General features: G+C 37.7%; 1 protein-coding gene across 2 annotated transcripts in view; it reads left to right on the top strand.

Moving 5' to 3' along the window:
- LOC148949884 (tRNA (guanosine(18)-2'-O)-methyltransferase TARBP1) overlaps positions 1 to 27,663 on the top strand; it is a 187,192-nt gene that overhangs the window by 7,192 nt on the left and 152,337 nt on the right. For both annotated transcript variants that reach the window (XM_089091980.1, XM_089091981.1), the window contains exon 2: positions 16,359 to 18,943. In XM_089091980.1, coding sequence (XP_088948106.1) covers positions 16,395 to 18,943 — 2,549 coding nt within the window. In that variant the 5' untranslated portion in view covers positions 16,359 to 16,394. The remainder of the gene's footprint in view (positions 1 to 16,358; positions 18,944 to 27,663) is intronic.

The raw sequence follows: 27,663 nt of genomic DNA, 5'->3' as shown, positions 1-27,663 counted from the left end.
CAAATTGCCCTCCAATAAGTTTTGACTATTAAAAATGGCACTAGCCCTTTGAATTTCCAATCGAATGAGCCTTTTTTAAAGTTGGAGGGCAACTAGCCGCCCCCCCTTCTTCCACGCCCTAAATGCATCAGATAAAAATTTTGTTAAAAATAGTTGAAAGGTTAAGTAACAAAACTCTGGCGTAGACAAAACCCCCCAGGGCCCGGGGGCAGGAAGGGATTCTCGTATAAACTTCAGAGAGAGCTCATTTGATTGGAAATTGGAAGTTCTAGTCCAGCTCTTACGAGTCAAAATGATCGAAGGGCAAATACCGCCCCCAGGCTCTTTTTTCCCACCTCTCCGTTTGAACTAATTCTGTTTATACCTGAAGGCCCAATGAGAGTTAGAATGTTTTGGTACTAACACACAACTATTAGGCATCTGCTCTCCTCCCTAACAAGGAAAGAAACAGAGAGTGTAAGGCTGTGGCGGATCCAGGGAAGGCCATACGGCTCCAATGTTTTATTATTATTATTATTTTTTTCACCAGAGGCACTTCATATGGAAGGGGTCGTCGCAGAAACTTCAAAGGGGGCTCATTCGATTGGAAATCGAGGTTTCCAATCGAATTAGGCCTTTGAATTTTCAATAGAATGAGCCTTTTTTGAAGTTTATACGGCAACGCCTTCTACAAAAACCTTATATGCCCCCAGGGCATAACTTAAAACCTTTGCCCTAAGGGTTGTGGGGGAGTGACCTCCTCAAAAGCAAATTTTCTATCTGAAAATCAACTACGCTGAACAGAATGGCTATGTCAAAATTTTGATTGGATGTGTTTGGGGGAATGATGGGCGTTGTGGGGGGGGGGGGGAGGTCTCGTTGCCCTCAAATCACTTCGACTAATAAAAAGCGCACTAGCCCTTTCAATTTCCAATCAAATGAGCCTTTTTTGAAGTTTCTACGACAACGCCTTCTACAAAAACCTTATATGCCCCCAGGGCATAACTTAAAACCCTTGCCCTGAGGGTTGTGGGGGATTGTCCTCCTCAAAAACAATTTCTATCTGGAAATCAGCTATGTCGAACAAAATGGCTATCTCAAAATTTTGATTGGATGTGTTTGGGGGAATGAGGGGCGTGGGGGGGGGCTAATTGCCCTCCAATTACTTTCGACTATTAAAAAGGGCACTATCCCTTTGAATTTCAAATTGATCGAGCCTTTTTTGAAGTTTCTACGACAACACCTTCAATAAAAACCTTATATGCCCCCAGGGCATAACTTAAAACCCTTGCCCTGAAGGTTGTGGGGGAGTGTCCTCCTCAAAAACATATTTGCTATCTGGAAAACAAAATGGCTCTCACCAACGTGGGTGGGGCTGTGTTTGGGGACCTGAGGGGCATGGGGGGGGGCGAGGTGCACTACAACAAATTTCGACTATCAAAAAGGACACAAGCCCATTAATTTCCAGTCGAATGAGCCTGTTTTGAAGTTTGTATGACAACGCTTTCTATAAAAACCTTATATGCCCCCTGGGCATATTTTAAAACCCTTGCCCTGAAGGTTTTGGGGGAGTTTCCATTTTCTATCTGGAAATCAACTATGCTGAACAAAATGGCTATGTCAAAATTTTAATTGGATGTGTGGGGAAATGATGGGCGTGGGGGGGGGCGAGTTGCGCTCAAATCACTTTCGAATATTAAAAAGGGCACAAGCCCTTTTAATTTACAATCGAATTAGCCTTTTTTAAAGTTGGCGGGCAACTAGCCGCCCCCCCCCCCCCTCCTCCACGCCCTAAATGCATCAGATAAAAATTTTGTTAAAAATAGTTGAAAGGTTAAGTAACAATACTCTGGCGTCGACAAAACCCCCCAGGGCCCGGGGGCAGGAAGGGATTATCGTATAAACTTCAGAGAGAGCTCATTTGATTGGAAATTGGAAGTTCTATTCCAGCTCTTACGAGTCAAAATCGATCGAAGGGCAAATACCGCCGCCAAGCCCTTTTTTCCCACCTCTCCCTTTGAACTAGTTCTGTTTATACCTGAAGGCCCAATGAGAGTTAGAATGTTTTGGTACTAACACACAACTATTATGCATCTGCTCTCCTCCCTAACAAGAAAAGAAACAGAGAGTGTAAGGCTGTGGCGGATCCAGGGAAGGCCATACGGCTCCAATGTTTTATTATTATTATTATTTTTTTCACCATAGGCACTTCATATGGAAGGGGTCGTCGCAGAAACTTCAAAGGGGGCTCATTCGATTGGAAATCGAGGTTTCCAATCGAATTAGGCCTTTGAATTTTCAATAGAATGAGCCTTTTTTGAAGTTTCTACGACAACGCCTTCTACAAAAACCTTATATGCCCCCAGGGCATAACTTAAAACCCTTGCCCTAAGGGTTGTGGGGGATTGTCCTCCTCAAAAACATATTTTCTATGTGAAAATCAACTACGCTGAACAGAATGGCTATGTCAAAATTTTGATTGGATGTGTTTGGGGGAATGATGGGCGTTGTGGGGGGGGGGGAGGTCTCGTTGCCCTCAAATCACTTTCGACTAATAAAAAGGGCACTAGCCCAGTCAATTTCCAATCGAATGAGCCTTTTTTGAAGTTTCTACGACAACGCATTCCATAAAAATCTTATTTGCCCCCACGGCATAGATTAAAACCCTGACCCTGAAGGTTTTGGGAGAGTGTCCTCCTCAAAAACATTTTCTATCTGAAAATCAACTACGCTGAACAAAATGGCTATCTCAAAATTTTGATTGGATGTGTTTGGGGGAATGATGGGCGTGGGGGGGGGGGCTAATTGCCCTCCAATTACTTTCGACTATTAAAAAGGGCACTAGCCCGTTTAATTTCCAATCGAATGAGCCTTTTTTGAAGTTTCTACGACAACGCCTTCTATAAAAACCTTATATGCCCCCAGGGCATAACATAAAACCCTTGACCTGAAGGTCGTGGGGGAGTGTCCTCCTCAAAAACATATTTTCTATCTGGAAATCAACTATGCTGAACAAAATGGTTATCTCAAAATTTTGATTGGATGTGTTTGGGGAAACGATGGGCGTGAGGGGGGGGGGGGGGCTAGTTGCACTCCAATTACTTTCGACTATAAAAAAGGAAACTAGCCCTTTAATTTACAATCGAATGAGCCTGTTTTGAAGTTTGTATGACAACGCTTTCTATAAAAACCTTATATGCCCCCAGGGCATAACTTAAAACCCTTGCCCTGAGGGTTGTGGGGGAGTGTCCATTTTCTATCTGGAAATCAACTATGCTGAACAAAATGGCTATGTCAAAATTTTAATTGGATGTGTGGGGAAATGATGGGCGGGGGGGGGGGGGAGGTGCCCTCAAATCACATTCGAATATTAAAAAGGGCACTAGCCATTTTAATTGACAATCGAATGAGCATTTTTTAAAGTTGGAGGGCAACTAGCCGCCCCCCCTTCTTCCACGCCCTAAATGCATCAGATAAAAATTTTGTTAAAAATAGTTGAAAGGTTAAGTAACAATACTCTGGCGTCGACAAAACCACCCAGGGCCCGGGGACAGGAAGGGATTTTCGTATAAACTTCAGAGAGAGCTCATTTGATTGGAAATTGGAAGTTCTATTCCAGCTCTTACGAGTCAAAATCGATCGAAGGGCAAATACTGCCCCCAAGCCCTTTTTTCCCACCTCTCCCTTTGAACTAGTTCTGTTTATACCTGAAGGCCCAATGAGAGTTAGAATGTTTTGGTACTAACACACAACTATTAGGCATCTGCTCTCCTCCCTAACAAGGAAAGAAACAGAGAGTGTAAGGCTGTGGCGGATCCAGGGAAGGCCATACGGCTCCAATGTTTTATTATTATTATTATTTTTTTCACCAGAGGCACTTCATATGGAAGGGGTCGTCGCAGAAACTTCAAAGGGGGCTCATTCGATTGGAAATCGAGGTTTCCAATCGAATGAGCCCTTTGTAGGCCTTTGAATTTTCAATAGAATGAGCCTTTTTTGAAGTTTCTACGACAAAGCCTTCTATAAAAACCTTATATGCCCCCAGGGCATAACTTAAAGCCCTTGTCCAAAGGTTTGAGGGGGAGTGCCCTGCTCAAAAACATATTTTCTATGTGGAAGTCAACTACGCTGAACAAAATGACTATCTCTAAATTTTGATTGGATGTATCTGGAGGAATAATGGGTGTTGTGGGGGGGGGGGGGAGGCTCGTTGCCCTCAAATCACTTTCGACTAATAAAAAGGGCACTAGCCCTTTGAATTTCCAATCGAATGAGCCTTTTTTGAAGTTTCTACGACAACGCCTTCGACAAAAACCTTATATGCCCCCACGGCATAACTTAAAACCCTTGCCCTGAGGGTTTTGGGGGATTGTCCTCCTCAAAAACATTTTCTATCTGGAAATCAGCTAGGCTGGACAAAAGGGCTATCTCAAAATTTTGATTGGATGTGTTTGGGGGAATGATGGGCGTGGGGGGGGGGCTAATTGCCCTCCAATTACTTTTGACTATTAAAAAGGGCACTATCCCTTTGAATTTCCAATCAAATGAGCCTGTTTTGAAGTTTCTACGACAACGCCTTCTATAAAAACCTTATATGCCCCCAGGGCATAACTTAAAACCCTTGCCCTGAAGGTAGTGGGGGAGTGTCCTCCTCAAAAACATATTTATATCTGGAAATCAACTACGCTGAACAAAATGGCTATCTCAAAATTTTGATTGGATGTGTTTGGGGAAATGATGGGAGTGAGGGGGGGGGGGCTAGGGGCACCGCAGACATTTTAGACCATCACACATGACAGAAGCCCTTTAAATTCCCATCGATTGAGCCTGTTTCTAACTGCGTATGAGGACAATTTCTATAAAAAACCTTATATCCCTCTAGGGTACGTTTTAACACCCTTCCCCCTATAGGTGAGGGGGAGTTTCCTCGACAGAAACTCTGTATATGTTTGAAAACTAACTACGCTAAAAAAAATGGCTATCTCAAAATTTTAATTGGATGTGTTTGGGGAAATGATGGGCCTGGGGGGGGGGGGGGCTAGTTGCCCTCCAATCACTTTCGACTATTAAAAAGGGCAGTAGCCCTTTGATTTCCAATCGAATGAGCCTGTTTTGAAGTTTCTACGACAACACCTTCTATAAAAACCTTATATGCCCCCAGAGCATAACTTAAAACCCTTGCCCCGAGGGCTGTGGGGGGGGGTGTCCTCCTCAAAACATATTTTCTATCTGGAAATCAACTACGCTGAACAAAATGGCTATCTCAAAATTTTGATTGGATCTGTTTGGGGGAATTATGGGCGTGGGGGGGCCGGTTGCCCTCCAATCATTTTCGACTACTAAAAAGGGCGCTAGAACTCTCGATTCCAATCGAATGAGCCCCCTTTGAAGTTTCTACGACGACCCCTTCCATATAAAGTGCCTCTGGAAAAAAAAAAAAAATTAATAATAAAAAATTGGAGCCATATGGCCTTTACTATAGGCAACGCTACAGCGTTGCCTCTTAAAAGTGAATTACAACTTTCAATTTCCAATTAAATGAGCCCTCTAGGAATTTTATACGAGCATCTCTTCCATAAGAACCATATATGCCCCCAGGGCATAACTCACAACGCCTACCCCAGGGCCCTAGGGGGCTTTGTCGACACCGGAGTTTTTTGTTATCAGAACTTTGAATTATGTTTAACAAAATATACATCTCAAATTTTTTATCTGATGCATTTAAGACGTGGAGGGCGGGGGGGGGGGGGCTGGTCGTCCTCTGATCTCTTTTGACTCTTAAAAAGTGAACAAGAACTTTCAATTTCAAATCAAATAAGCCCTCTCCAAAGTTTATACGAGCATCCCTTCCATAAGAACTATATATCCCATAGAGCATTACTCATGCTCTATGGGATACTTATCGAGGCATTAGTCTGGTCTCTGTAGGTAGTAAATTACTTAGTAATATGATACCTTTTAGACTGAGAGATGCCGTAGTCAAAGTTTCAAGAGAAGAGTAGTGCGGTTTTAGAAAGGGTAGAGGATGTGTCGACCAAATTTTCACTCTTAGGTTAATACTTGAGAAGTGCCTGAGTTGTCAAACACCTTTGGTCCTCAGTTTTATAGATTATGAGCAAGTGTTCGATTCTGTTCATAGAAGAGCTTTAGTAAAGGTTTTATCCTTGTATGGTATACCAGACATATACATTAAAGTGATTAGTGCTATGTACGAGAATAACACTGCTGCGGTTAAGGTAGGAAATGAGGTTAGCAGCTGGTTTTGTATTAAATCAGGAGTTAAGCTGGGTTGTGTTCTAACCCCCTTTATATGGATTATTTTGATGGACTTTGTTTTAAGGAGCACAGGAAAGGCAATGGGAGACCACGGAATCAAATGGGGAGGAAAAAGTCTCCTGGACTTGGATTATGCTGATGATTTAAGCATCCTAGATGAAAGTGTGAGCAAAATGAATGAAGTTTTAGAGGTTTTGTGAGTTCAGGGTGCTAGTATTGGTTTGAAAATTATTGTTAGGAAGACTAAGCCACTAAGGCTAGGAATAAGTGAAGATGAAAAGGTGACGTTGGGTAATGAAAAGATTGATCAGGTGGGCAGCTTCAGTTACCTTGGTAATATTATTAGTAAAGATGGTGGGGGCTGTGAATATGTTAAAAATAGAATAGCCATGGCTCAGGGTGTTTTTTCACAGTTAAAAAAAGTCTGGAAGAATAGGAAGATAAGTCTACAAACCAAGATTAGAATATTAGAAGCTACAGTGATGACAGTGGTCAAATATGGCTCTGAAGCATGGACGCTCCGAAAAGCGGATGAAGATTTGCTAGATGTTTTCCAGAGAAATTGCTTAAGGATTGTTCTGGGCACCCGGCTGACTGACCGTATTTCAAACAATAGGCTATACAAAAAATGTGTTTCAATACTGCTCTCTAGGGCTATAATGAAAGAAAGGTTGAGATGGCTAGGGCACGTTGTGCGGATGAAGGATGACGGATTGCTGAAAATTGGTCTTTTCGGCCAACCATCTAGGGCTAAACGGAAAGCAGGTCGTCCCCGTCTGGGTTGGGAGGACGTCATGAAGAAAGATTTAAAGGAAATGGGAGCTTCGTGGGCGGATGTAAAAAGGGAGGCTTTGAATAGATTGGGGTGGAGGAGGAGCGTGCGTAGCTGTGTTCGCCTCAAGCGGCTTGGTGCTGCGGTGAGTTGTTGTTAGTTATTACTCATAACGCCTGTCTCCGGGCACTGGTGGTTTCCGTCAACACAGCAATTTTTCTTATCTGACGTTTGAACTATTTTCAATGAAATTGCTATTATAAAAGTTTTATCGGATGTGCTTGTGGAAAAAAGGGTGTGTGGGGAGGGGCTGGTTGCCCTTGGATATCTTTTGACTCTTGAAAATTGAACTAAAACTTTCAATTTCCAATCATATGAGCCCCTTCTGAAGTTTATACAAGCATCCCTTTCATAAGAACCATATACGCCCCCAGGACAACACTTACAACGCCTATCCCCAGGGCTCTGGGTGGCGTTTTTGTTGTCTAATTTTTGAACAATTTAAAAAACACTGGCTGTCTCAAAATTTGCAGCGGACAGGTTTGGGGAAAAAGAGAGGGGGGGGGCTAGTTAAACTCTCTTGACTCTTAAAAAGTGAACTAGAACTTACAATTTCCAATCAAACAAGCCCTCTATGAAGTTTATATGAGCATCATACATGCCCTTAGAGCATAACTTAGATCGCCTTCCCCCGTGCCCTGGGGGGTTTTATAGACACCAGAGTTTTTCTTATTCGACCTTAGAACTAGTTTTTTTTTAACAAGATGTCTATATCTAAATTTTTAACACATGGGTTTCGAAAGAGAAGGGGTGGGTGGGGGGGTAGAATCCCTTTCGTATGAACAATATATGCCCCAGGGCATAACTTAAAACGCCTGCCCCTGGACCCTGAGGGGTCGTGATGACACCTGAGTTTTTGTTATATGGTGTTTGAACTATTTAAAAAAAAGCTATCTCAAAGTTTTTATTGGATGGGTTTGAGGACAAAGAGCGTGGAGGGGGAGGGCTAAGTGCCCTCCAATCTCTTCTGACTCTTAAAAAGTAAACTAGAACTTTCAATTTCCAATCAAATGATCCCTCTTTGAAGATAATACGGGCATCCCTTCCATAAGACCCATATATGCCCCCGGGGCATAACTTACAATGCCTTCCCCTGGGCCCTGGTAGGTTGTGTCGACACCTCAATTTTTTCTATATGATCTTTGAACTATTTTTAACAAAATAGCTATCTTAAAATTTTTATTGGATGGATTTGGGGAGGGGGGAGCTGGCTACTCCCCAGTATCTTTTGATGCTTAATAAGTGAACTAGAGCTGTAAATTTACAATGAAATGAGACTTTTCTAAAGTCTTTACGAGCATTTCTCCTATAAGAGTCATGTGTGCCCTCAGCGCATAACTAATAACCCTTTCTCCTGAAGACTGTGAGGGGAATGTACTGCTCAAATATATAATTTCCAGAAATTTTAACTATGTTGAACAAAGTGGCTATATCAGAATTTTGATTGGATGTGTTTGGGGAAATGGTGGGTGTGGAAGGGGTGTCAGTTGCCTTAGAATCACTTTTGACTATTAAAAGGGAATTAGGCCTTTAAATTTCCAATCGAATGAACTCTTTCTGAAGTTTCTACGACAACGTTGTCTATAAAAAACCTTATATGCCCCCATGGCAAAAATTACGACCCTTGTCCTGAGGGCTGCGGGGGAGTTGTCATCCTCAAAGACCTAATTTCCAGAACTAAAAACTACGTTTAATAAAATGGCTGTCTCAAAATTTTGATTGGATGTGTTTGGGGAAAAGGTGGGCTTGAGAGGGGGATTAGTTGCCCTCAAATCAGTTTTGACGATTAAAAAGGGCACTAGCCCTTTGAATTTCCAATCGAATGAGTCTTTTTTGAAGTTTCTACGACAACGCCTTCTATAAAAACCTTATATGCCCCCAGGGTATAACTTAAAACCCTTGCCTTGAGTTTTGTGGGGAAGTGTCCTCCTCAAAAACATATTTTTTTATCTCAAAATCAACTATTCTGAATAAAATGGCTATCTCAAAATTTTGATTGGTTGTGTTTGGAGAAATGATGGGCGTGGGGGGGGGGCTAGTTGCCCTCCAATTCACTTTTGACTATTACAATGGGCGCTAGCCCTTTGAATTTCCAATCGAATGAGCCTGTTTTGAATTTTCTACGACAACGCCTTGTTTAAAAACTATATATGCTCCCAGGGCATAACTTAAAACACTTGCCCCGAGGGCTGTTGAGGAGGGTCCTCCTCAAAAACATATTTTCTATCTGGAAATCGACTACGCTGAACAAAATGGCTATCTTGAAATTTGATTGGTTGTGTTTGGGGGAATGAGGGGCGGGGGGGGGGGGCTAGTGGCCCTCCAATCACTTTCAACTATTAAAAAAGGCACTAGAACTCTCGATTTCCCAATCGTATGAGCCCCCTTTGAAGTTTCTACGACGACCCTTTCAATATGAAGTGCCTCTGGTAAAAAAAAACAAAAAAAAAAAAAAACATTGGAGTCATATGGCCTTTATAATAGGCAACGCTATAGTGTTGCCTCTGATATTCTAACCACTTGTGTCTTTGCTATTCATTTTCATTTTTGATACGTTTTTTTTTATTTTGATTACTTCTGACAATTTAGTAATGGTCTTTGCTTTAGCTGTCTGTATTGGTGTTGTTGCAATTGATGGTCCAGGTTGTCACATTTCACATCTTATCATGTTTGATACTTCAGGTGTTAGTTCTAAACAATCATCATTGATAGTAACTGCAACTGCAAATTTTGTTTTTTGGGCCTTTCAACAGACATTATGTTATGTAAATAACTGTTGTGTTGGAAACTCAACAATCTTAATTATGCTATGCATAACATCATATAAGAAAATACTTATATGATGTCTTAAGAAATGCTTATATGATGTACTAACATAGTACATGACATCATTTGCAAAAACCAAATTAAGGCTCTTAACGACTTTTGTCCGACTTCTGACCTATCTTGATCCTTTTTTTTATGCGAGAATATCCCAAAATACCAATTTTCCCGAAAAACTATGGAGCTGTTTTCAAGAGTACATATACATAAATACATACATACACAATTATTACTCACATATTGGGTCCAGCACCTAGTCAATGTGGCTCTGCTAGAGGGCACTGACCTTTGATGACCTTTAAAAATCGTTGTTTAATAAAATGAAAATTATATAATTTAAATGAAACCTTGCAAAATAGATCTTCTGCTTAAATAAATTTCAAGAATCAGCTTCACAACTTTGCTCAATCCCAATTTGTAAGGTTTCAAAAATCTGCAAATATATTTCCTAATTTTAAAGAAAAAAAAACATTGATATGGCTTAAAATTCTGATTAAATAATAGGAATTGCGTTTTCAAAACTAAAGAAAAAAAAGCTGAAAATTCAGGTAAAATGTTGTTTTGTCAAAATTCCTATAGATAATAGACCTGTCAAGTAGGACAATTTCTAAGACATGGAAATCAGAGGAGGGTTAACATAGTAGCTTGGCAATACTTTCCTAGAATATGTTTTTGGCCCTGTATTCATTACTGATAGCTTTATTCTCCTAATCTAACCCCTTTCCAAGATAGTGAATAGTATAGCTTGTCTAAAATTTTACCAAAATGCATGTTATATCTGGACTCAGGATGAAACTCTGAGTCTGAACGTATGTCTATTTCTCTAATTTCTATGTCTGTTATTGTGGTCAGTAAATCAGAAAATTTACCGAAAATGTGATTTTCCTTGTTGCTCAATGTATGCGCTGCAAAATTGTGATTTCAATGGTATATTTTTGTTTTGCTATAATGTCTTTTTCAAGGGGTTTCAGGCTCTTTTTAAAAATTTCTACAAATTTATTTTCAAAGCAACATATTACTATCAAGACTAATGAAAATAATAATTAGGCCTACTATTCCTCAGTCAGCTACAAATAGCAATTTTTCTCACTAGATGGTATTTTTTAGAAACACATTTTAAAACTTAGTTACAACAGCTGTTTTTAGCCCCTTTAAGCCCTCAAAATGCAATTTTCCTCAGAAATAATTATTGAATTTGGAAAAAGCATAAAAAAGGCATCAAGTGATGTGTTTGCTTTCCTCTTAGCTAAATTAAATAAATAGGTATATATTTATCACACAGGAAGAAATTCTGGCAATATTCCAGATGATAAGCTTTTTACTGTCAGTACTGGTTACCCTACAGCACTAGTATGCTGTCAGCACTGCACTGGTTGCCCTCCTCAGAAGGAAAACTGCAAAATTCTGAATACTAGGGTGCAATAAAAATGTAAATACATAAGGTAAGATACCGAGTACTTGGACAGCTAATCACCAGTTCAACAGCTAAACCACCATAAAGTCTGTATTATAAAACCTACAAATTGGATTTTTCCACAGTTGAATTTGTCAAAATTTTCTTAATAAGAATGTGATTAGTTTAAATAGGCATATACAATGCTAAAACCAAATAGTTTTGTGAAGCAGAATAATAATATATAAATAGGTTAGGCTGTTGGCAGAGCCATTTCTAGAATTGGTGGCACCCAGGGAAAAATAAATTACAGAGTCCCCCCCTACCCCACCAGCTGTAATGCCCAGGGCAGCTGACCTAGTTTATTTCTGACAACTAGGTCTTTGAGGATGACTACCCTCCACAGCCCTCAGGGCAAGGGTTTTAATTTCTGACCTGGGGGCATATAAGGTTTTTATAGCAAGCATGGTCACAGAAACTTCAAAAAGGGCTAATTCGATTAAAAAAGGAAATGGCTAGTGCCCTTTTTAATAGTCGAAAGTGATTGGAAGGCAACTAACACCCCTTCCACGTCCACCATTTCCCCAAACACATCCAATCAAATTCTTAGATAGCCATTTTGTTCAACGCAGTTGAAAGTTCTAGGAATTAGGTCTTTGAGAAGGACGCTCCCCCCAAAGTCTTCAAGCCTAGTTATGCCCTGGGGGCTTATAAGATTTTTATAAACAGCTTTGTCGTAGAAACTTGAAAAAAGCCTCATTCGATTGGAAAATGAAAAGCCGAGTGCCCTTCTTAATAGTCAAAAACGATTGAAGGGAAACTAACCCCCCTCTCACGGTCTCCTTTTTCCCAAACACTTCCAATCAAAATTTTGAGATAGCCATTTCGTTTTAGGTAGTTGAAAGGTCCGGAAATTATGTATTTGAGGATGAAACTCCCCCTACAGCCCTCAGGGCAAGGGTTGTAAGTTATGCCCTGGGGGCATATAAGATTTCTTATCGAAAGCCTTGTCGTAAAACTTCAATAAGGCCTCACTCGATTGAAAATTGAAAGGGTCACTGCCCTTTGTCGTAGACGAAAGTAATTGTAGGGCAACTAACCCCCCTTTCACACCGATCATCTTCCCAAAAAAATGCAATCAAGATTTTGAGATATTCATTTTTTTAAACATAGTTAAAAGTTCTGGAAATTAGGTCTCGTGGTATGACAACCCCCTCAAAGCCCTCAGATCTAGCTTTTTAATTTAAAACTTGGGGGAATATAAGGTTTTTATAGAGAGTGGTTTCGTCGAGACTTCAAAAAGGCTCATTTGATTGGTAACTGAAAGGGTTAGTGCCCTTTTTAACAGTCGAAAGTGATTGGAGAGCAACTAAATCCCCTCTCACGCCCACCATTTCTCCAAAAATATCCAATTAAAATTTTGAGATAGGCATTATCTTCAACGTAGTTGAAAGTTCTGGAAATTGTACCTTTGAGCAGGACACTCCCCGCACAGTCTTCAGGACAAGGGTAATAAGTTATGCCCTTAGGACATATAAGGTTTTTATAGAAAGTTCAAAAAGGGGTCGTTCGATAGGAAATTCAAAGGGCTAGTGGCCTTTTTAATAGTCGAAAAAAATTAGAGGGCAACTAACCCCCCTCTCACGCCCATTATTTTCTCAAACACATCCAATCAAAATCTTTTAGATAGAAATTTGATCAACGTAGTTGGAAGGTCCGGAAATTATGTATTTGAGGATGAAACTCCCCCTACAGCCCTCAGGGCAAGGATTGAAAGTTATACCCTGGGGTATATAAGGTTTCTTATAGTAAGCGTTGTCGTAAAGGGTTGTAAGTTATGTCCTGGGGCATATAAGATTTCTTATAGTAAGCGTTGTCGTAAAACTTCATAAAAGGCTCACTCGATTGGAAATTGAAAGTGCTAGAGCCCTTTTTAATACTTGAAAGTAATTGGAGGGAAACTAACCCCCTCTGATGCCCACCATTTCCCCGAACACATGCAATCAAAATTTTGAGATATTCATTTTGTTCAACGTAGTTAAAAGCTCTGGAAATTAGGTCTTTGAGGATAATAACCCCCTAAGAGCCCCCTCTCACGCCCACCATTTCCCAAAACGCATCCAATAAAAGTTTTGAGATAGGCATTTTCTTCAACGTAGTTGAAAGTTATGGAAATTATAATTTCCCCCCAAACCCCTCAGGGCAAGGGTTGTAAGTTATGCCCCGCGGGCACATAAGGTTTTTATAGAAAAATTTTCGCAGAGACTTCAAAAAGGGCTTATTCAATTGGAAATTGAAAGGGCTAGCGCCCTTTTCAATAGTCGAAATTGGTGGGAGGACAAATGACCCCCTGCTCACGCCTGCCATTTCACCAAACAAATCCAAACAAAATTTTGAGATAGCCATTTTGTTCAACGTAGTTGAAAGCTCTGTAAGTTAGGTTTTTGAGATACCCCCCCCCCCTACAGTCTTCAAGGCAATGGTTGTAAGTTATTCCCTGGGGTCACATAAGGTTTTTTATTGAAACCATATCCCCAAAAAATCCAATACAAATTTTGAGATAGACATCTTGTTCAACGTAGTTGAAAAGTCCGGAAGTTATGTCTTTGAGGATGACGCTCCCCCACAGCCCTCAGCGCAAGGGTTGTAAGTTATGCCCTGTGGAAATATAAGGTTTTGTAGAAAGAGTTGTCTTAGAAACTTCAAGAAAGGCTCATTCAATTGGAAATTGAATGGGCTAGTGCCCTATTTAATAGTCGAAAGTGATTGGAGGTCAACTAACGCCCCTCTCACGCCCACCATTTCCCCAAACACATCCAATGAAAATTTTGACATAGACGTTTTGTTCAACGTAGTTGAAAGTTCTTGAAATTAGGTCTTTTCCAGCGTTGTCGTAAAAACTTCAAAAAGGACTCATTTAATTGGGAATTGAGAGGGCTACTGCCCTTATTAATAGTCAAAAGCAATCAGAGGGCAAATGCCCGCACTAGAACTTATAATTTTCGTTTGAATGAGCCCTCCCGCGATATTTTAGGACTACTGGGTCGATACGATTACCCCTGGAAAAAAAAATCTTTCTTCCAGCAAAAAATACAAAATTCCGCATTTTTGCAGATATGAGCTTGAAACTTCTACTGTAGGGTTCTCTGATATGCTGAATCTCATGGTGTGATTTTCATTAAGTTTCTCTGACTTTTAGGGGATGTTTCCCCCTTTTTTCGAAAATAGGGCAAATTTTCTCAAGCGCGTAACTTTTGATTGATCAGACCAAACTCGATGAAACTTATATATTTGGAATCAGCATGAAATCTGCATCTATTGGTATCAAAATTCCGTTTTTAGAGTTTCGGTTACTATTGAGCTGGGTCGCTCCTTACTTACAGTTCGTTACCTGGAACTGTTTGTAAACACTGAATGTGACATTAAGAGCAGACGTAATTTAAAATGTAAAACTAGAAATATTTGTTTTTAATGAAAATAAAAAGTGACGATAAAACTTAAACGAACAGAAATTATCTTGCATATGGAGGGAGGGGCTTCCACTTGCTGCACTCTCTCTCTCTCTCTCTCTCGCTCTCTCTCTCTCTCTGTATATATATATATATATATATATATATATATATATATATATATATATATATATATATATATATATATATATATATATATATATATATATATATATACCTCCCAGGGAATTTTACCTCCCTTTTAATTTATTGTTGGTATCTTTTTTTCATTTAAAAAACTTGTTTTTCAAAAAATTAATTCGTAATATGCATAGGTTTTGTTTTCATTGCCATGTATATAATTTGGAAACTAAGGGGACGGTAAGTGAAGTCCCTAAGATTTATCTGAAGAACCTTGAGCAAAACTTGAACTCAGAAAATACGCCCTTTTATGAGAAGGAGGGTGGGGTTTGGACCCGTTGTTTTTGTGGGATTAATGCCATGAAAAGTTAATAAATCCACAAGATGGAATAAATTCGTGGATATAAATTAAATGGAATAAATAAAGCGAAATAAAATATATACATAAAATACAAGTATAGTTGAGAGAAGAGTAAATTATGGACATTTGGCACTATATCGCAATCATTAGGTCCAGGGGCGAATCTCCAGTATTTTTTTTGGGGGGGGGGGGGGGCAAAAGGGATCCATATCTGGATAGTCAAAGGGCATGGGATGTATAATATTTTTTTCTCCACATTATTGGGGGAATAACTGCCCCCCCCCCTTGCCACCCCCAAACGACGCCCCTGATTAGGTCTATGGTGTTGGTATTTAGAGAAAGGAACTTCTGCTTTGCAAAGGGACAGGGAGAGGTGGAGATTGACAATTATACAGAAAACAAAACAGACAATAGACTAAATACTTTAAATTACCTGCATGGTAATTTTCTTAGTAATAAAGAAAATTAATAATATTAAGGGCAAATTTTACTAGCCCTGATAGCTGACACTAAGCCTATAGCATATCTCAAACTAAATCAATATATTCCATGTTTAATCTTGGCCTAATTTTCTGTAGAATTTTTAAAGATCATAAATTATGTCTCCTCTCTTGATAATTGCATTGTAAAAAAATGCACTTTCTTTTTAACCTCGAAACACCAATTAAAAATGTGTGTGTGTGTAACATTTGAATATATGAAACCATGTGATGAAAAAATTGCTGTCATATTTTGACAGTTACTTTCAGCTCCTGGTTTGCTTTAATAATGCCCCCTACATTTCTCCCTCTTCTTTTACTCCCTCTTCTTTGGGTCCCAGCGCTTTACGCTAAAGTTTCAAAATGTTATAGATAGTGATAATATTTTCAATAAAGTGTAAATTATACTTTAAAAGCAAACAACTGAGGTTAGTGTTTTAACTTTTAGCCTCGCTCTTTCCTTGCATTTAGAAAACTCATTTATCTAGTCAGTTGTGTGTGATTAAACATTTCTTTTGCTATTCTTGAATTTTGTGGCACTTTTTAAGCTCCTGATATTTATTTTATCTCTCCCATTTAACTTTAACACAAGTTGCACTTCTTATTCTCTGCTTCTTTCTTTCAGGATCTGGAAATTTGAATTCAACCAGTGAACTTAAAAATGGAGTTTGAAAAAGTCCTGAATTCCTTCGAAGAGGAAAATTGTAAATCTTTAACTTTTCCTGGCGCCTTTGAAAAGTATAAAAGACTTTTAAAAGAGTCTCTTAATGAGGCATCGTTATTAAAAGATATTATCCGCGTCCTTCTACAAAATGATAATTTCAAAGATGAGTTTGTTCACGCCTCCCTCTTGCTTGAATTGGTAAACTCAAGAGAAGACATAGTAAAATCCGTAGATGTTTACCTATGGAGTTCTTTTATATCAAAACATTTTACTAAAATATATTCACTTACTCCTGTTAGTATTCAATTATTGGACATTCTTTTAAGCAGTAATTATGGTGATGAAATTTCTCGTTCTATATCTGAAACTATAGAAATCATTTCTAAAGAGAAATCCCCGGGAACTTTAGCCTTGTTAACAGGTTTGGCGGATTTTCTCTTCCCCAATGAAAAAGCTTCAGCGATTCTTATACCTCCGTCTTTTTGGGAGCTTATTCAATTTGAGATATCATCTTCTGATCCATTGACCCGTAAAAGGTGTCAATATTTGGCCAAGCGTGGATATTTCAAAGAGAATGAAGCATGGATGAACATTCTGCTGACTTTAGAAGTTTTAGAGGAAAAGCAGACTCACATTATTAAGCCAGTCTTGTCGCGATTTGAAAAAATCGTCAATGATAATATTGATTCAGAATTGATTGGATGGATTTTAGCCATATTCAGGAGAATGATTTATCATGAAAATCAGCATGTTGTTAAGTGGGCTTTGGGTATATTTTTTAGAATAGATTTGAAAGTATATGGCAACAGAGCTCAGATATTCATCGTTAGAGACATGCTGCCAGTTTTAAATACGTCACTTCTATTCAGCCGTAATAGGGATATCCTATCCGACGAATACTTATCCCCTTTTGGGATATTGTGTGTTCAATTTTTTGCCATGCTGAATCAAAAATTGGAGATAGACTCATTGCTTGATTTCCATAAATCGTTTTTAAAAAGCTTAATTGGAATTCAGTGGAATGGTGTTTCCTTGTATCACATAACAAAAGGATTGTCTCAGAGTGAAAGGGCTGAGTGCTGGGATGAGGAATGTCTCGAACTTTTAAGAAACTTAATTAACAATACCCATAATCAAGAAAGATTAATTAAGGCAGCCATTCACTGCAATATTATTGAGAACTTTACAAAATTCATATTTACAAATGTTGATCCTCTCAAAGTTTATGGTTTCCTTTCAGTTTTTTCGAAAGCTGAATCCTTTATTAGAGGTAGTTTCCTTTATATTCGTCTTGTGGCCTTTTTGAAAGAGACTTTCCCTAATATTCCTGGTACTGAGTTTGGTAAGAAGTTTTGGTCATATAGTGACTGCTTAGTACAGGCACGATATATTGTACTTAGTTTGGATGGGGAGTTTGGAGACAAACTTTCTTTAATATCAAACTTCATTGGCAGCTCTTTGGATACAGTTGCAGATTCACTGTCACGACCTTATGCCAATTTTCACACGCTCTTCAGTGCAGTAAACTTATCAACTTCTATTTTACTGGAGCTTCAAACTAATTTAACAAATCCTGGAAATTCTGAATTTCTGGAAAGTACAAATAAAGCTGTTTATGAGTGTTTGGCAATATATAAATATGATATTGTTGATTTTGTTGTTAAATATCTCCAAGTGTTTACAAAGCTTGAGGATTATAAAAATGTTGAATCGCTTCTTACCGCTTTTCATATTTATTCAACTAACTATGAACTAGACAACATTCAGGAATATTATAAAGTTGGACTGAAGCTTATATCATCCGCGAACATTCTTTGTCGTTATTCAGGATCTTGTATCCTATTCAGAATTCCTGACACTGTCTTTATTTGCGAAGAAGTTCTTGATATAATAATCGTTGGAAAATATTTATCCTTTAAGGAGAAACGTGAAAGTAGAAGCACTAGAGACGTACAATCGACATGGAGTGTATTGGTATCTGCTTATTTGAAATCCCTTTGGACATTGCTCGAGAAAGTATTCGAAAGGGTAAAAACGAAAGTAGACCTTGTAGCAGAATGTGTTTTTGAAAGCCTTGAAGTTGCTAATTGGATCTCACTTCCTTCAATTTTTATCACCGTAGCGAAAATTCTCCCATATTTAAATGATTTAGAGAGTTACATTCCTAGATTTATAGAAATTGGAAAGTCAGCTTGTTTTGAAAACAGGAAATCTGGCCTTTTTCGATCCTGCATTGATGCTCTTGCTACAGCTGTTTTCCAGAAGTGTGTCATGTCCAAGGGTCAATTAAGGGAAGAAGTGTTAGATCTTGCCGAAGAAATAAGACAGCTTGGCGAGGAGTCTACTGGACTGTTTAATTGCGTTGTGGAAAAATGCTGTGCTGTCTTCAGTTCCTGTAAAGATGTGATGATGATGTATACTCCAATCGTAGTCAGTTCAATTCTGTTTGGAGATGTATTTAGAAAAGATAGAAAACTATTGTATGATGTTTGTTTCCATATTAGAAGTATGGAGGACCTCTGCCCTGCAAATTCAGTAGTGGAAAGGTAAGGCGATTATTTTGCACCGTCCTAAAAGTTCTTATTTTCCTTTTTTTTTTTACAACCAGGCATGTCGCTATTTTTTTTTTTTTTTTATGATATCCTAATTACTTCTACCTTATCGATGTTTAGTAGTCAGTCGATTCTATCACCGTACAAAATCAAAATGCATTATCTACATACAAAAAAAAATCATACTTTTAAATTTCTGAGCAAAAAAGAACGTCGTCAATCAATCCAACAGGGGCAAATTATATGATGGTTTAAAATATGAAATTAAATTTGTTATATAATCGAATTATAGGACGTATTAAAGAAGGTATGAATTTATATCTGTATGCAAATACACACATTTTGGATTCAAATAAAGACACACAGAAAATAATAAATAAAAAAGTGTCTAGTCAGGTAATTAGCGACTAGAATTGAAAACGAACAAAAATTGCTGTGCAACAGAAAGTAGGCCTATACTGCTGCCACCCATCATGCTTGAATGATGATAATTAGCAAATATTTTATTTTCAACGATGATAGATAAAACAGAAGATATATCCCAGTACTTCATCAAATGATGCAGCAGTAGTGTTATTCATATATAATCCATTTAAATAATTACCTGATTTTTGTTTTCAGGGAGTGCCTTTAGATTTGGATTGCCACTTATCCCATGGTAGAAAAGACATATCGTACTTGGCAGAGATCTAAAACTTTAGATAAAATAGTTTATAGTTTAAGAAAAACTACGAAAAAAGCATCGGTTGGATTCAGCCGCCTTATCTATACTGCACAATGGGCAATCACCTGAGGAAACAGCTTATTTAGGGTGCAGTGGGTTTGTAATAAAAGGGCGTTCTAAAGCTCTTATAGTGATCCTTTTTGTTCGATGAACTTATTGTATCATATATGGATCGGTATGAAATATTATCTCTCAAGTTGAAATTGTATGGCTAATACAATTCGTGAAATGATTGATAACAAAAAGGAAGGAAATGATTTGAAGACCCTGAAATGATTGATAAGAAAAAGAAAGAAGAATACAAAAAAAATAGTCGGGAATAGGTCAAAATTCGGGCATGAAGGATGGACCAAGTGGCTTTTTGGTTTCCTTTTCTAGTTTCACAAAGATAAATGCGGTTTTGGACTTCAGTTACAGACTTCAGAGATAAGCAGGAGACTCAGAGTTTCATTGAGATCTGACAAGTTGTTCTGGTATATGTTGCTATTGCAAAAATTTAGAGATCCTCTCTCCCTACAGAATTCAGGTCGAGTGCAGACCCCCCCCCCTAAAGAAAAAATAGAAATCGGACACTTGCCCTCTACAGCACCCCTTCAGGAGTCAGATCAGGTTGGACCTCATAAAACAGAAGGTAGAAATTACATCTCACTTTCCACCAAGTTTTGTTAAAATCAAATAATCTATTCCTTTTCGTATCAAATTGACAGATTGAACTCGAACACTTGCCCTCTACAGGACCCCGTCGGGAGTCAGATCAGGTTGGATCCCATAAAACAAGGTAGAAATTACATCTCACTTTCCACCAAGTTTTGTTAAAATCAAATAATCTATTCCTTTTCATATCAAATTGACAGATAGAACTCGAACACTTGCCCTCTACAGGACCCCGTCGGGAGTCAGATCAGGTTGGACCCCATAAAAAAGATAGAAATTACATCTCACTCTCCACCAAGTTTTGTTAAAATCAAATAACCTATTCTTGTACCTATAAAAATGACAAGAATTTAGGGACCTTCTTCTCTTTCCCCCAATGAGGAAGGATTGAGTCCGAACTCTAGAATAGGCCAAGAAAACTACTAGCTTTTACTTTACGATTTTTTTTTTTAGCTAGCAACCTATTTTGGTATGTATTCTGATCTGCATAAGTCATATTAGGTCCTAATCCTCATAGGACGTAACTATGTCACTCGCTCATTTTATTTCTCATCAAATTTTCGTTGAGCTAGAAGCCCTTCTAGTTGATATAGTGATTAAAAGATTCTCAAATACTAGTTCCGGAAATAATTAAACTCGAAGAGGCTAATCCGTGCTCTGCACGAGTACGGCATTAAAATATCCCTTAGAATTGTTCTTTGCGAGTTATCAGAAGACCAGAAAAAAACGTTTTAGTTTTGCCTGGAAAGTTACCGGGAATCTCCATTTCACATCTAAAAAAATTCTGCTGACGATGGGATAAAAAAATTCTTAGAAAGTAGCAGCGTTGCTCCATAGCGATAAAAAAAAGCTGTCAAAATTGGGAAGGATTTTAATGGAATATTAGTATGAGCTCGCCTCCCCCTCCCTTAAAGAAAATTCAGATATTGTCCTTACGCATACAATTCCGACTAAAAAGCCCTTTGCAAAATATTAACTCATATTTTCTACTAACTTTATTCATTTTTTTTAATGTAGCTAGAAACCAAGGCCGTATCTTGGGGGGGGGGGAGTTAGGGGGTTCGACCCCCCCCCCCCTCCGAAATGTTTGTCTGACTCGTAAAATCGTAACGAAAATGGACATAAACAAATTTTGTATGCATCTTTGAGGTCATTTTGTGTAAAAAAAAAATGTAAATAAAATAAAAATTGAGTAAAACCCCCTCCGAACAAATCCTGGGTACGGCCTTGCTAGCAACCTATTTTGGTATGTATTGTGACCTGCATAAGTCAGACTAGATCCCGATTATCATAAAATGTAATTATGCCACTCGCTCTTTTTATTTCTCATTACGTTTTTGTCGAGATAGAAGCCCTTCTAGTGGATATAGTGAAGAAAAGATTCTGGAAATACTTGTTTCGGAAATATTTAAACTCTCGATGAGACTAATCCGTGATCTACACGAGCATGGAATTAAATCATCCCTTAGTAGTACGCTTTTAGAGTTAGGACAGTTTCATTCTTGTTCTTGTTTTATGCTAACCAATAGACCAGAAAAAATTCATCTAATTTTTACCTTGAAAATCCCTTGGATTTTATCAACGTACAAAATCAAAATGCATTATCTGCATACAAAAAAAAATCCACCTTTCAAGTTTCTGAGCAGAAAAGAACGTCGTTAATCAATCCAACAGGGGCAAACTATATGATAGGTTTAAATATAGGGTTAAATTTGTTATGTAATCGAATTATAGGATGTATTAAATAATGTATGAATTTATATCTGTATGCGAATACACATATTTTGGATTCAAATAAAGATATACAGAAAATAATAAACAATAAAAATGTCTAGTCAAGTAATTAGCGACTAGTAGCCTACTGAAAACCAACAAAAATTGCCGTGCAATATAAAGTATACTGCTGCCACCCATCATGTTTGAATGATGATAATTAGCAAATATTTTATTTTCATCGATGATAGATAAAACAGAAGATATATCCCAATACTTCATCAATTGAGGCAGCAGTAGTGTTACCCATATATAATCCCTTTAAATAATTACCTGATTTTTGTTTTCAGGGAGTGCCTTTAGATTTTGGTAGAAAAGACATATCGTACTTGGGATATTATCGTACTTACGTAATTTCGTTACGTATCGTACTTACGGGGGGAATTTCCATTTTACGATCTCCAGGTCTGGAAGAAACTACTGCTCATGACGCGATGGAACTTCTAAGAAAGCAGCTGCATTGCTCCAAAGCACAGTACACTTTTTTATTACTGTGCTCTGGCGCAATGCTGCTGCTTTCTTGGAATTCCCATTTTACGATCTCCAGGTCTGGAAAAAATTACTGCTCATGATGCGATGGAAATTCTAAGAAAGCAGCAGCATTGCTCCAGAGCACAGTATACTTTCTTACACTTTTTTTTTATTACTGTGCTCTGGAGCAATGCTGCTGCTTTCTTGGAATTTCCATTTTACGATCTCCAGGTCTGGAAGAAATTACTGCTCATGACGCGATGGAAATTCTAAGAAAGCAGCAGCATTGCTCCAGAGCACAGTACATTTTTTTTAATACTGTGCTCTGGAGCAATGCTGCTGCTTTCTTGGAATTCCCATTTTACGTTCTCCAGGTCTGGAAGAAACAACTGCTCATGACGCTATGGAAATTCCAAGAAAGCAGCAGCATTGCTCCAGAGCACAGTACGCTTTTTTACACTTTTTTGTTACTGTGCTCTGGAGTAATGCTGCTGCTTTCTTGGAATTTCCATTTTACGATCTCAAGGTCTCGAAGAAATTACTGCTCATGATGCGATGGAAATTCTAAGAAAGCAACAGCATTGATCCAAAGCACAGTAATAAAAAAAAATGTCAAAATGGGGTGAAATTTAATATAATGTCATTATTGGCTTCCTCCTGCTCTTTAAGGAAACGGAGATATTTTCCTTACTCATGCGATCCCAACTAAGTATTTTAGCTAACCTAATATTACAGGCCAAAACAACAATAAAACGACAATGGATGTACCCATTATCTCCCTAACAAACGTTCAACAACTGTAAGATTATGATAACTTTTTTATGTTCCGTCAAAAATATGTATTACTTATAAACTTTATGCAACTGGGAACAACAATTACTGCATACTTGCATCATGAATGTTTGTGACAGGCACGCACGCTGGTGTTTTTTTTCGGTTGAGAGGCAGCAATAATATATATTTGAACTTCGAATTAGAAATGCCCAGAAAGTTGGGAAAAAGTTACAATTCTAAGGGGGGGGGGGTGCTCATTCGAAAGTCCTTAATATGTTATTTTGAAAGGACAAGAAATAAATGAAAAAACAGTTCTAGTGCCTTTTTCAGAACCAATAGTGACTTAAAGGGCCCTATCTCCCCTCCTCTGTTCCGTTTTGTCCCCGAGCACTATAGAAAATATAATATGGCCATCTCCCGGAAGATAATTTGAGAAATAGCATTAGTTTACATTTTCCATAAGATGCACTTATCTTTGGTGTTTTAAAAGATCATATTTCAAATTGTTTGAAGGCTACTGACTCGTGCACCGTGTATCATGTTTCCCTGAATTTCAAGGAAATTCTCAATGAAACATTAGAAAATTTCCTATGGGAATAATATATTTATGCTTTCATTGATCCCTTGTAGATTCTAAAGTATTTTGTTACTGCTTATAGCAGAGCGGCTTGGATGTCGTATTTGTTAACTCCGGTAAATTGGCACCAAAAATGGAGCAATGAGCCGTCGTTACTCATTTTGAGTCACCATCTTTTCTTTCCTGTCTTCTTCTTTAGTATCGGGATGAAAATAAAAAGGCTCACATTTATTCTTTTCTTTTTTTAACCTTACATTGGTGTTAAGAAAATGTGCTTGAGTATATTGGTTTGGATTTAGCTAGACTGCATCCGTAAAATGTTATGATCAAAATTTTTTTCTATCTTTTAAGTCGTATTATTAGTGGAATCTGATGAGGAAATAAAAAAAGAGATTAAAGTCTATGGCAAGCTGATACGACAAAAACTCAGGGTTATACTTGAGAAAGAAAAAACAGCCAACGCCTTCTATTGTTACCTTGCAGAATAATAAAGGTTATTGAAAAAGCTATTTCAGAACATCGGTTGAAGGTGCACATTTTGTGTCTCACTTTTGCTTCACATGAAATTGAATATTAAATACCCTATACTTCCAAAATACCATGATAGGCAGGTTTTTAGATGTCTTTTTTAAAGCTTGGCCTTTTTCCTACCAAGTAACTATGCATTATTCGAAATAGTTAAAAACACAAAGAAGAGGCTCCCTGATAGGTTGGACACAAATAAGATAAGGTCATTGATGACATTGATACCTTAACGGTCCGAATTTGACCTTGACTATCTTGAAGCACCGCAGATTTATATTCACTAAGAACTTCTATTATGATAAAAATTTCAAATTCAGTCACTTTTTTTATACCCTATATCTATTCGGATGTAATCATTAACAAATAAGTAACAGTTGTGACAGATCTCACCCTAGTACTAAAAAAGTTAGTGCTGAGTAAAAAAGATCTCAGATTTTTTTAGGGGAGGAGAGGGTCAAATTTAGTATTGGAGGTTCGGGGTCTTCCAAAATTAAGCAGAGAATTTTGTTAGCCAAGGTAAGAATATTTTGGATCATCCTAGACGGGAATATTCTTATCGTCCAATCTTTCTTTTGTCTCTGAAATTGTATATGGGACAAGTGGGGCTGCGTCAACTCGTCACGCAGAAAAATAGGGTCTTGTATTTTTTTCATCTTTGAGTAGTTTGGAACTTAAATAGTTAATTTCTTTAGGCCTGTTTCGATCCTGTTGATAATTTGCCAAAGATTCAATTCTATTGTGTTACTTGTTTTCTTTGATCAAGAGTGAATATAGAATTTTGATGCAAAAACTAAAAAAAATAAAAAAATATTTAAAGCGCCGAGTTTGCTGGCCACCTTACAGGCCTTCCAAGTCAAAATAGTCTACCGAAAATGATTTTTGATTCAAATTTGAGATATTGACCAAAACTAAAGGAGTCTTAGGGTATTTCAATGAAGTAGACCTATTTGACAGGCTGATACGAAAACTTTTTTCTTTTTATCAAAAATTAAAAAACACAAAATCAATGCAGTATTATTAGAACAGTTTGGTTAGGAGAAAAGGTGACACAAGCCTGTAAAGAACTCGATTCTTGTAACTGCCCCATATATCCTGGTACCAAAAGGAATCCTTGAATCCCAAGCGGCAACTTTTTTTTAGATGAAGTTCATCTAATTCAGTGATCTTATTTCAGTGATTTTACTGGAATTGAATTTAATTGAATTTGAATTTATTGAAAAAGACAAAACAAGAGATATATCACTGAATACTAAAATCAACGGTAAATTACACATAAAAATAACAAATACTTCGGTATATTCTCCCCCAAAAGGCCTCTAGGGCCAGAAAAAAAGAAGAAGAAAACTGGTGAAAACTACAAATTGCAGCATATCCTCTGCCTTCTTTTACTACGTGTCACTTTACTTACGTGTCACTGCGTACCATTTGAGAACGTTTACTTACGTGTCACTGCGCACCATTTGAGGACGTTTTCCTCATGTAAAATTGAGAAAAAGGAACCTGTAAAAGCTCGAGGTGGACTTGGTCCTTTAGCGTGAATCACAAATACGACCTACCGATTTTATTCGGTTCTTTACCGATTAATGCTGTGTTTGTGTAATTTTATTTTTTTCTATTTTTGGCTTGCTTATAATTCGAAAGCTTTTTGATCAGGTATTCTAAGATAAGGTCTTGCAAAATTAAAGATGCCTAGTTTTTCCACGTTGTAGATTGAAAACGGAATGGATGAGCTTATAAGAGACAAGAAGCTTAATCGAACAAAAACGCTATAAACAGTTAAATCACGCTTCAGTGGTCAGAAATTACCACTAATAGGTGAGCTCCTGCCACCCTCTCTAAACGCCATTATCCTATATCTAAGAGAGGCCACCGCCCTCTTAAGCCCCCCCTCTCTATGTTAAATCTTAGATAATTTTCTATTGAGCGTTTAAATTGTATCTTTAGTATGTTGAAACTTGAGTGTAAAAACCTAGGGGCCTAAAAGGTGACAGCCCCCCCTTTTAGATAATATAATTTGTGTTTGTTTTTAGCTCTAACAATGCTCTTTGCTTTACCTTTCAATTCCTGAAAAAAATTATTATTAGTTTTTGTCAGTGAGGGGGAGTCTTCTTTTTTTTATAAATCCCACCTCCTCTCCTCGCAGTGACATAATAATCTTTTTCACTTAAAATTTAAGCTTTAATGCCACTTACACTAATTTAAAATTGTCTTTTTCTTTCAAATTTCTCTTTTTCTTTTCTTTCCTTAAAACATATCTTCTTCTAATTTCTCCTCCTTTATACCTCTAAAATTAAAAAAAAAACTAAAATATTTCAATATAAAATTCTCATCATCATAACTATAAAAACTCCCTTTTTCAAAACAAATTACAAAACTAATTTACACCATTTACTTTTACCATACTACCTTTTTCCAATTCAAAAATAACATCATATACAAAAAAGATATTACCCCTTTTACCTACTAAATATTAATTAAGACAATCAAAAACAACAGGTTACCCTACTCTCAGGGGCATACTACAACTCAAAAAACAACAATTTAAAATGCACGTCCCGCTTATAGGATGCTCCCCCTCCTTAGGAGAATCCATAGGGAGGGGAGCTCTTCGTACCAATCTAGTGGAAAGAATTCGGCCCATTGGTCTATATACAATGTGTTTTTATAGCACTCTTTGAATTAATACTTTTTATTCCTAGATGCCTGAATGTTTTACCTTTTGTTACAACCAATATTGTTTATATTTTAATATCAATCATATTTGATATCAATTCTGAAAAATTTGGCTATTAAGCCCAATTAGGTTTTTAGAAATAATTCAGATTTAGGCTCGATTTAATGAAAAATCTAAAGAATGTCTAAATTTCAAACCTGTACCAGAACCTGACACAATATAAATTTAATCGCAAATTCGCAAGTAGCCTATTGGTTGCAATTCAAGATCTAATGCAAGCAAGAGCGTCCCGAGGCTCGTTTTATTCGGGGCACGATCTTCGTAAATTTTACCGAATCACTACCTGATTAATGCCGAATTTTCTGCAGAAATGAAGAATTTTGCTAAATTTCGGCCTAAATTTTACCGAATGTCAAAAAAGTTGGGGGGAAGGGGCGCGCCCCTCCCTCGGGACCCCCTGAATGCAGGTTTCTAATGAATGAAGAGTGCATTTCCAATTAAGGTCATTCTGTCTCTTAAAGCTTTGGGTACGGCCTTGTTCT

The sequence above is a fragment of the Artemia sp. Qi Xiang Cuo genome, chromosome 7, assembly GCF_049724085.1.
Source record: "Artemia sp. Qi Xiang Cuo chromosome 7, ASM4972408v1, whole genome shotgun sequence".
In the NCBI taxonomy this organism is placed as follows: domain Eukaryota; kingdom Metazoa; phylum Arthropoda; class Branchiopoda; order Anostraca; family Artemiidae; genus Artemia; species Artemia sp. Qi Xiang Cuo.
This window is presented reverse-complemented; position numbering and strand designations above follow the sequence as displayed.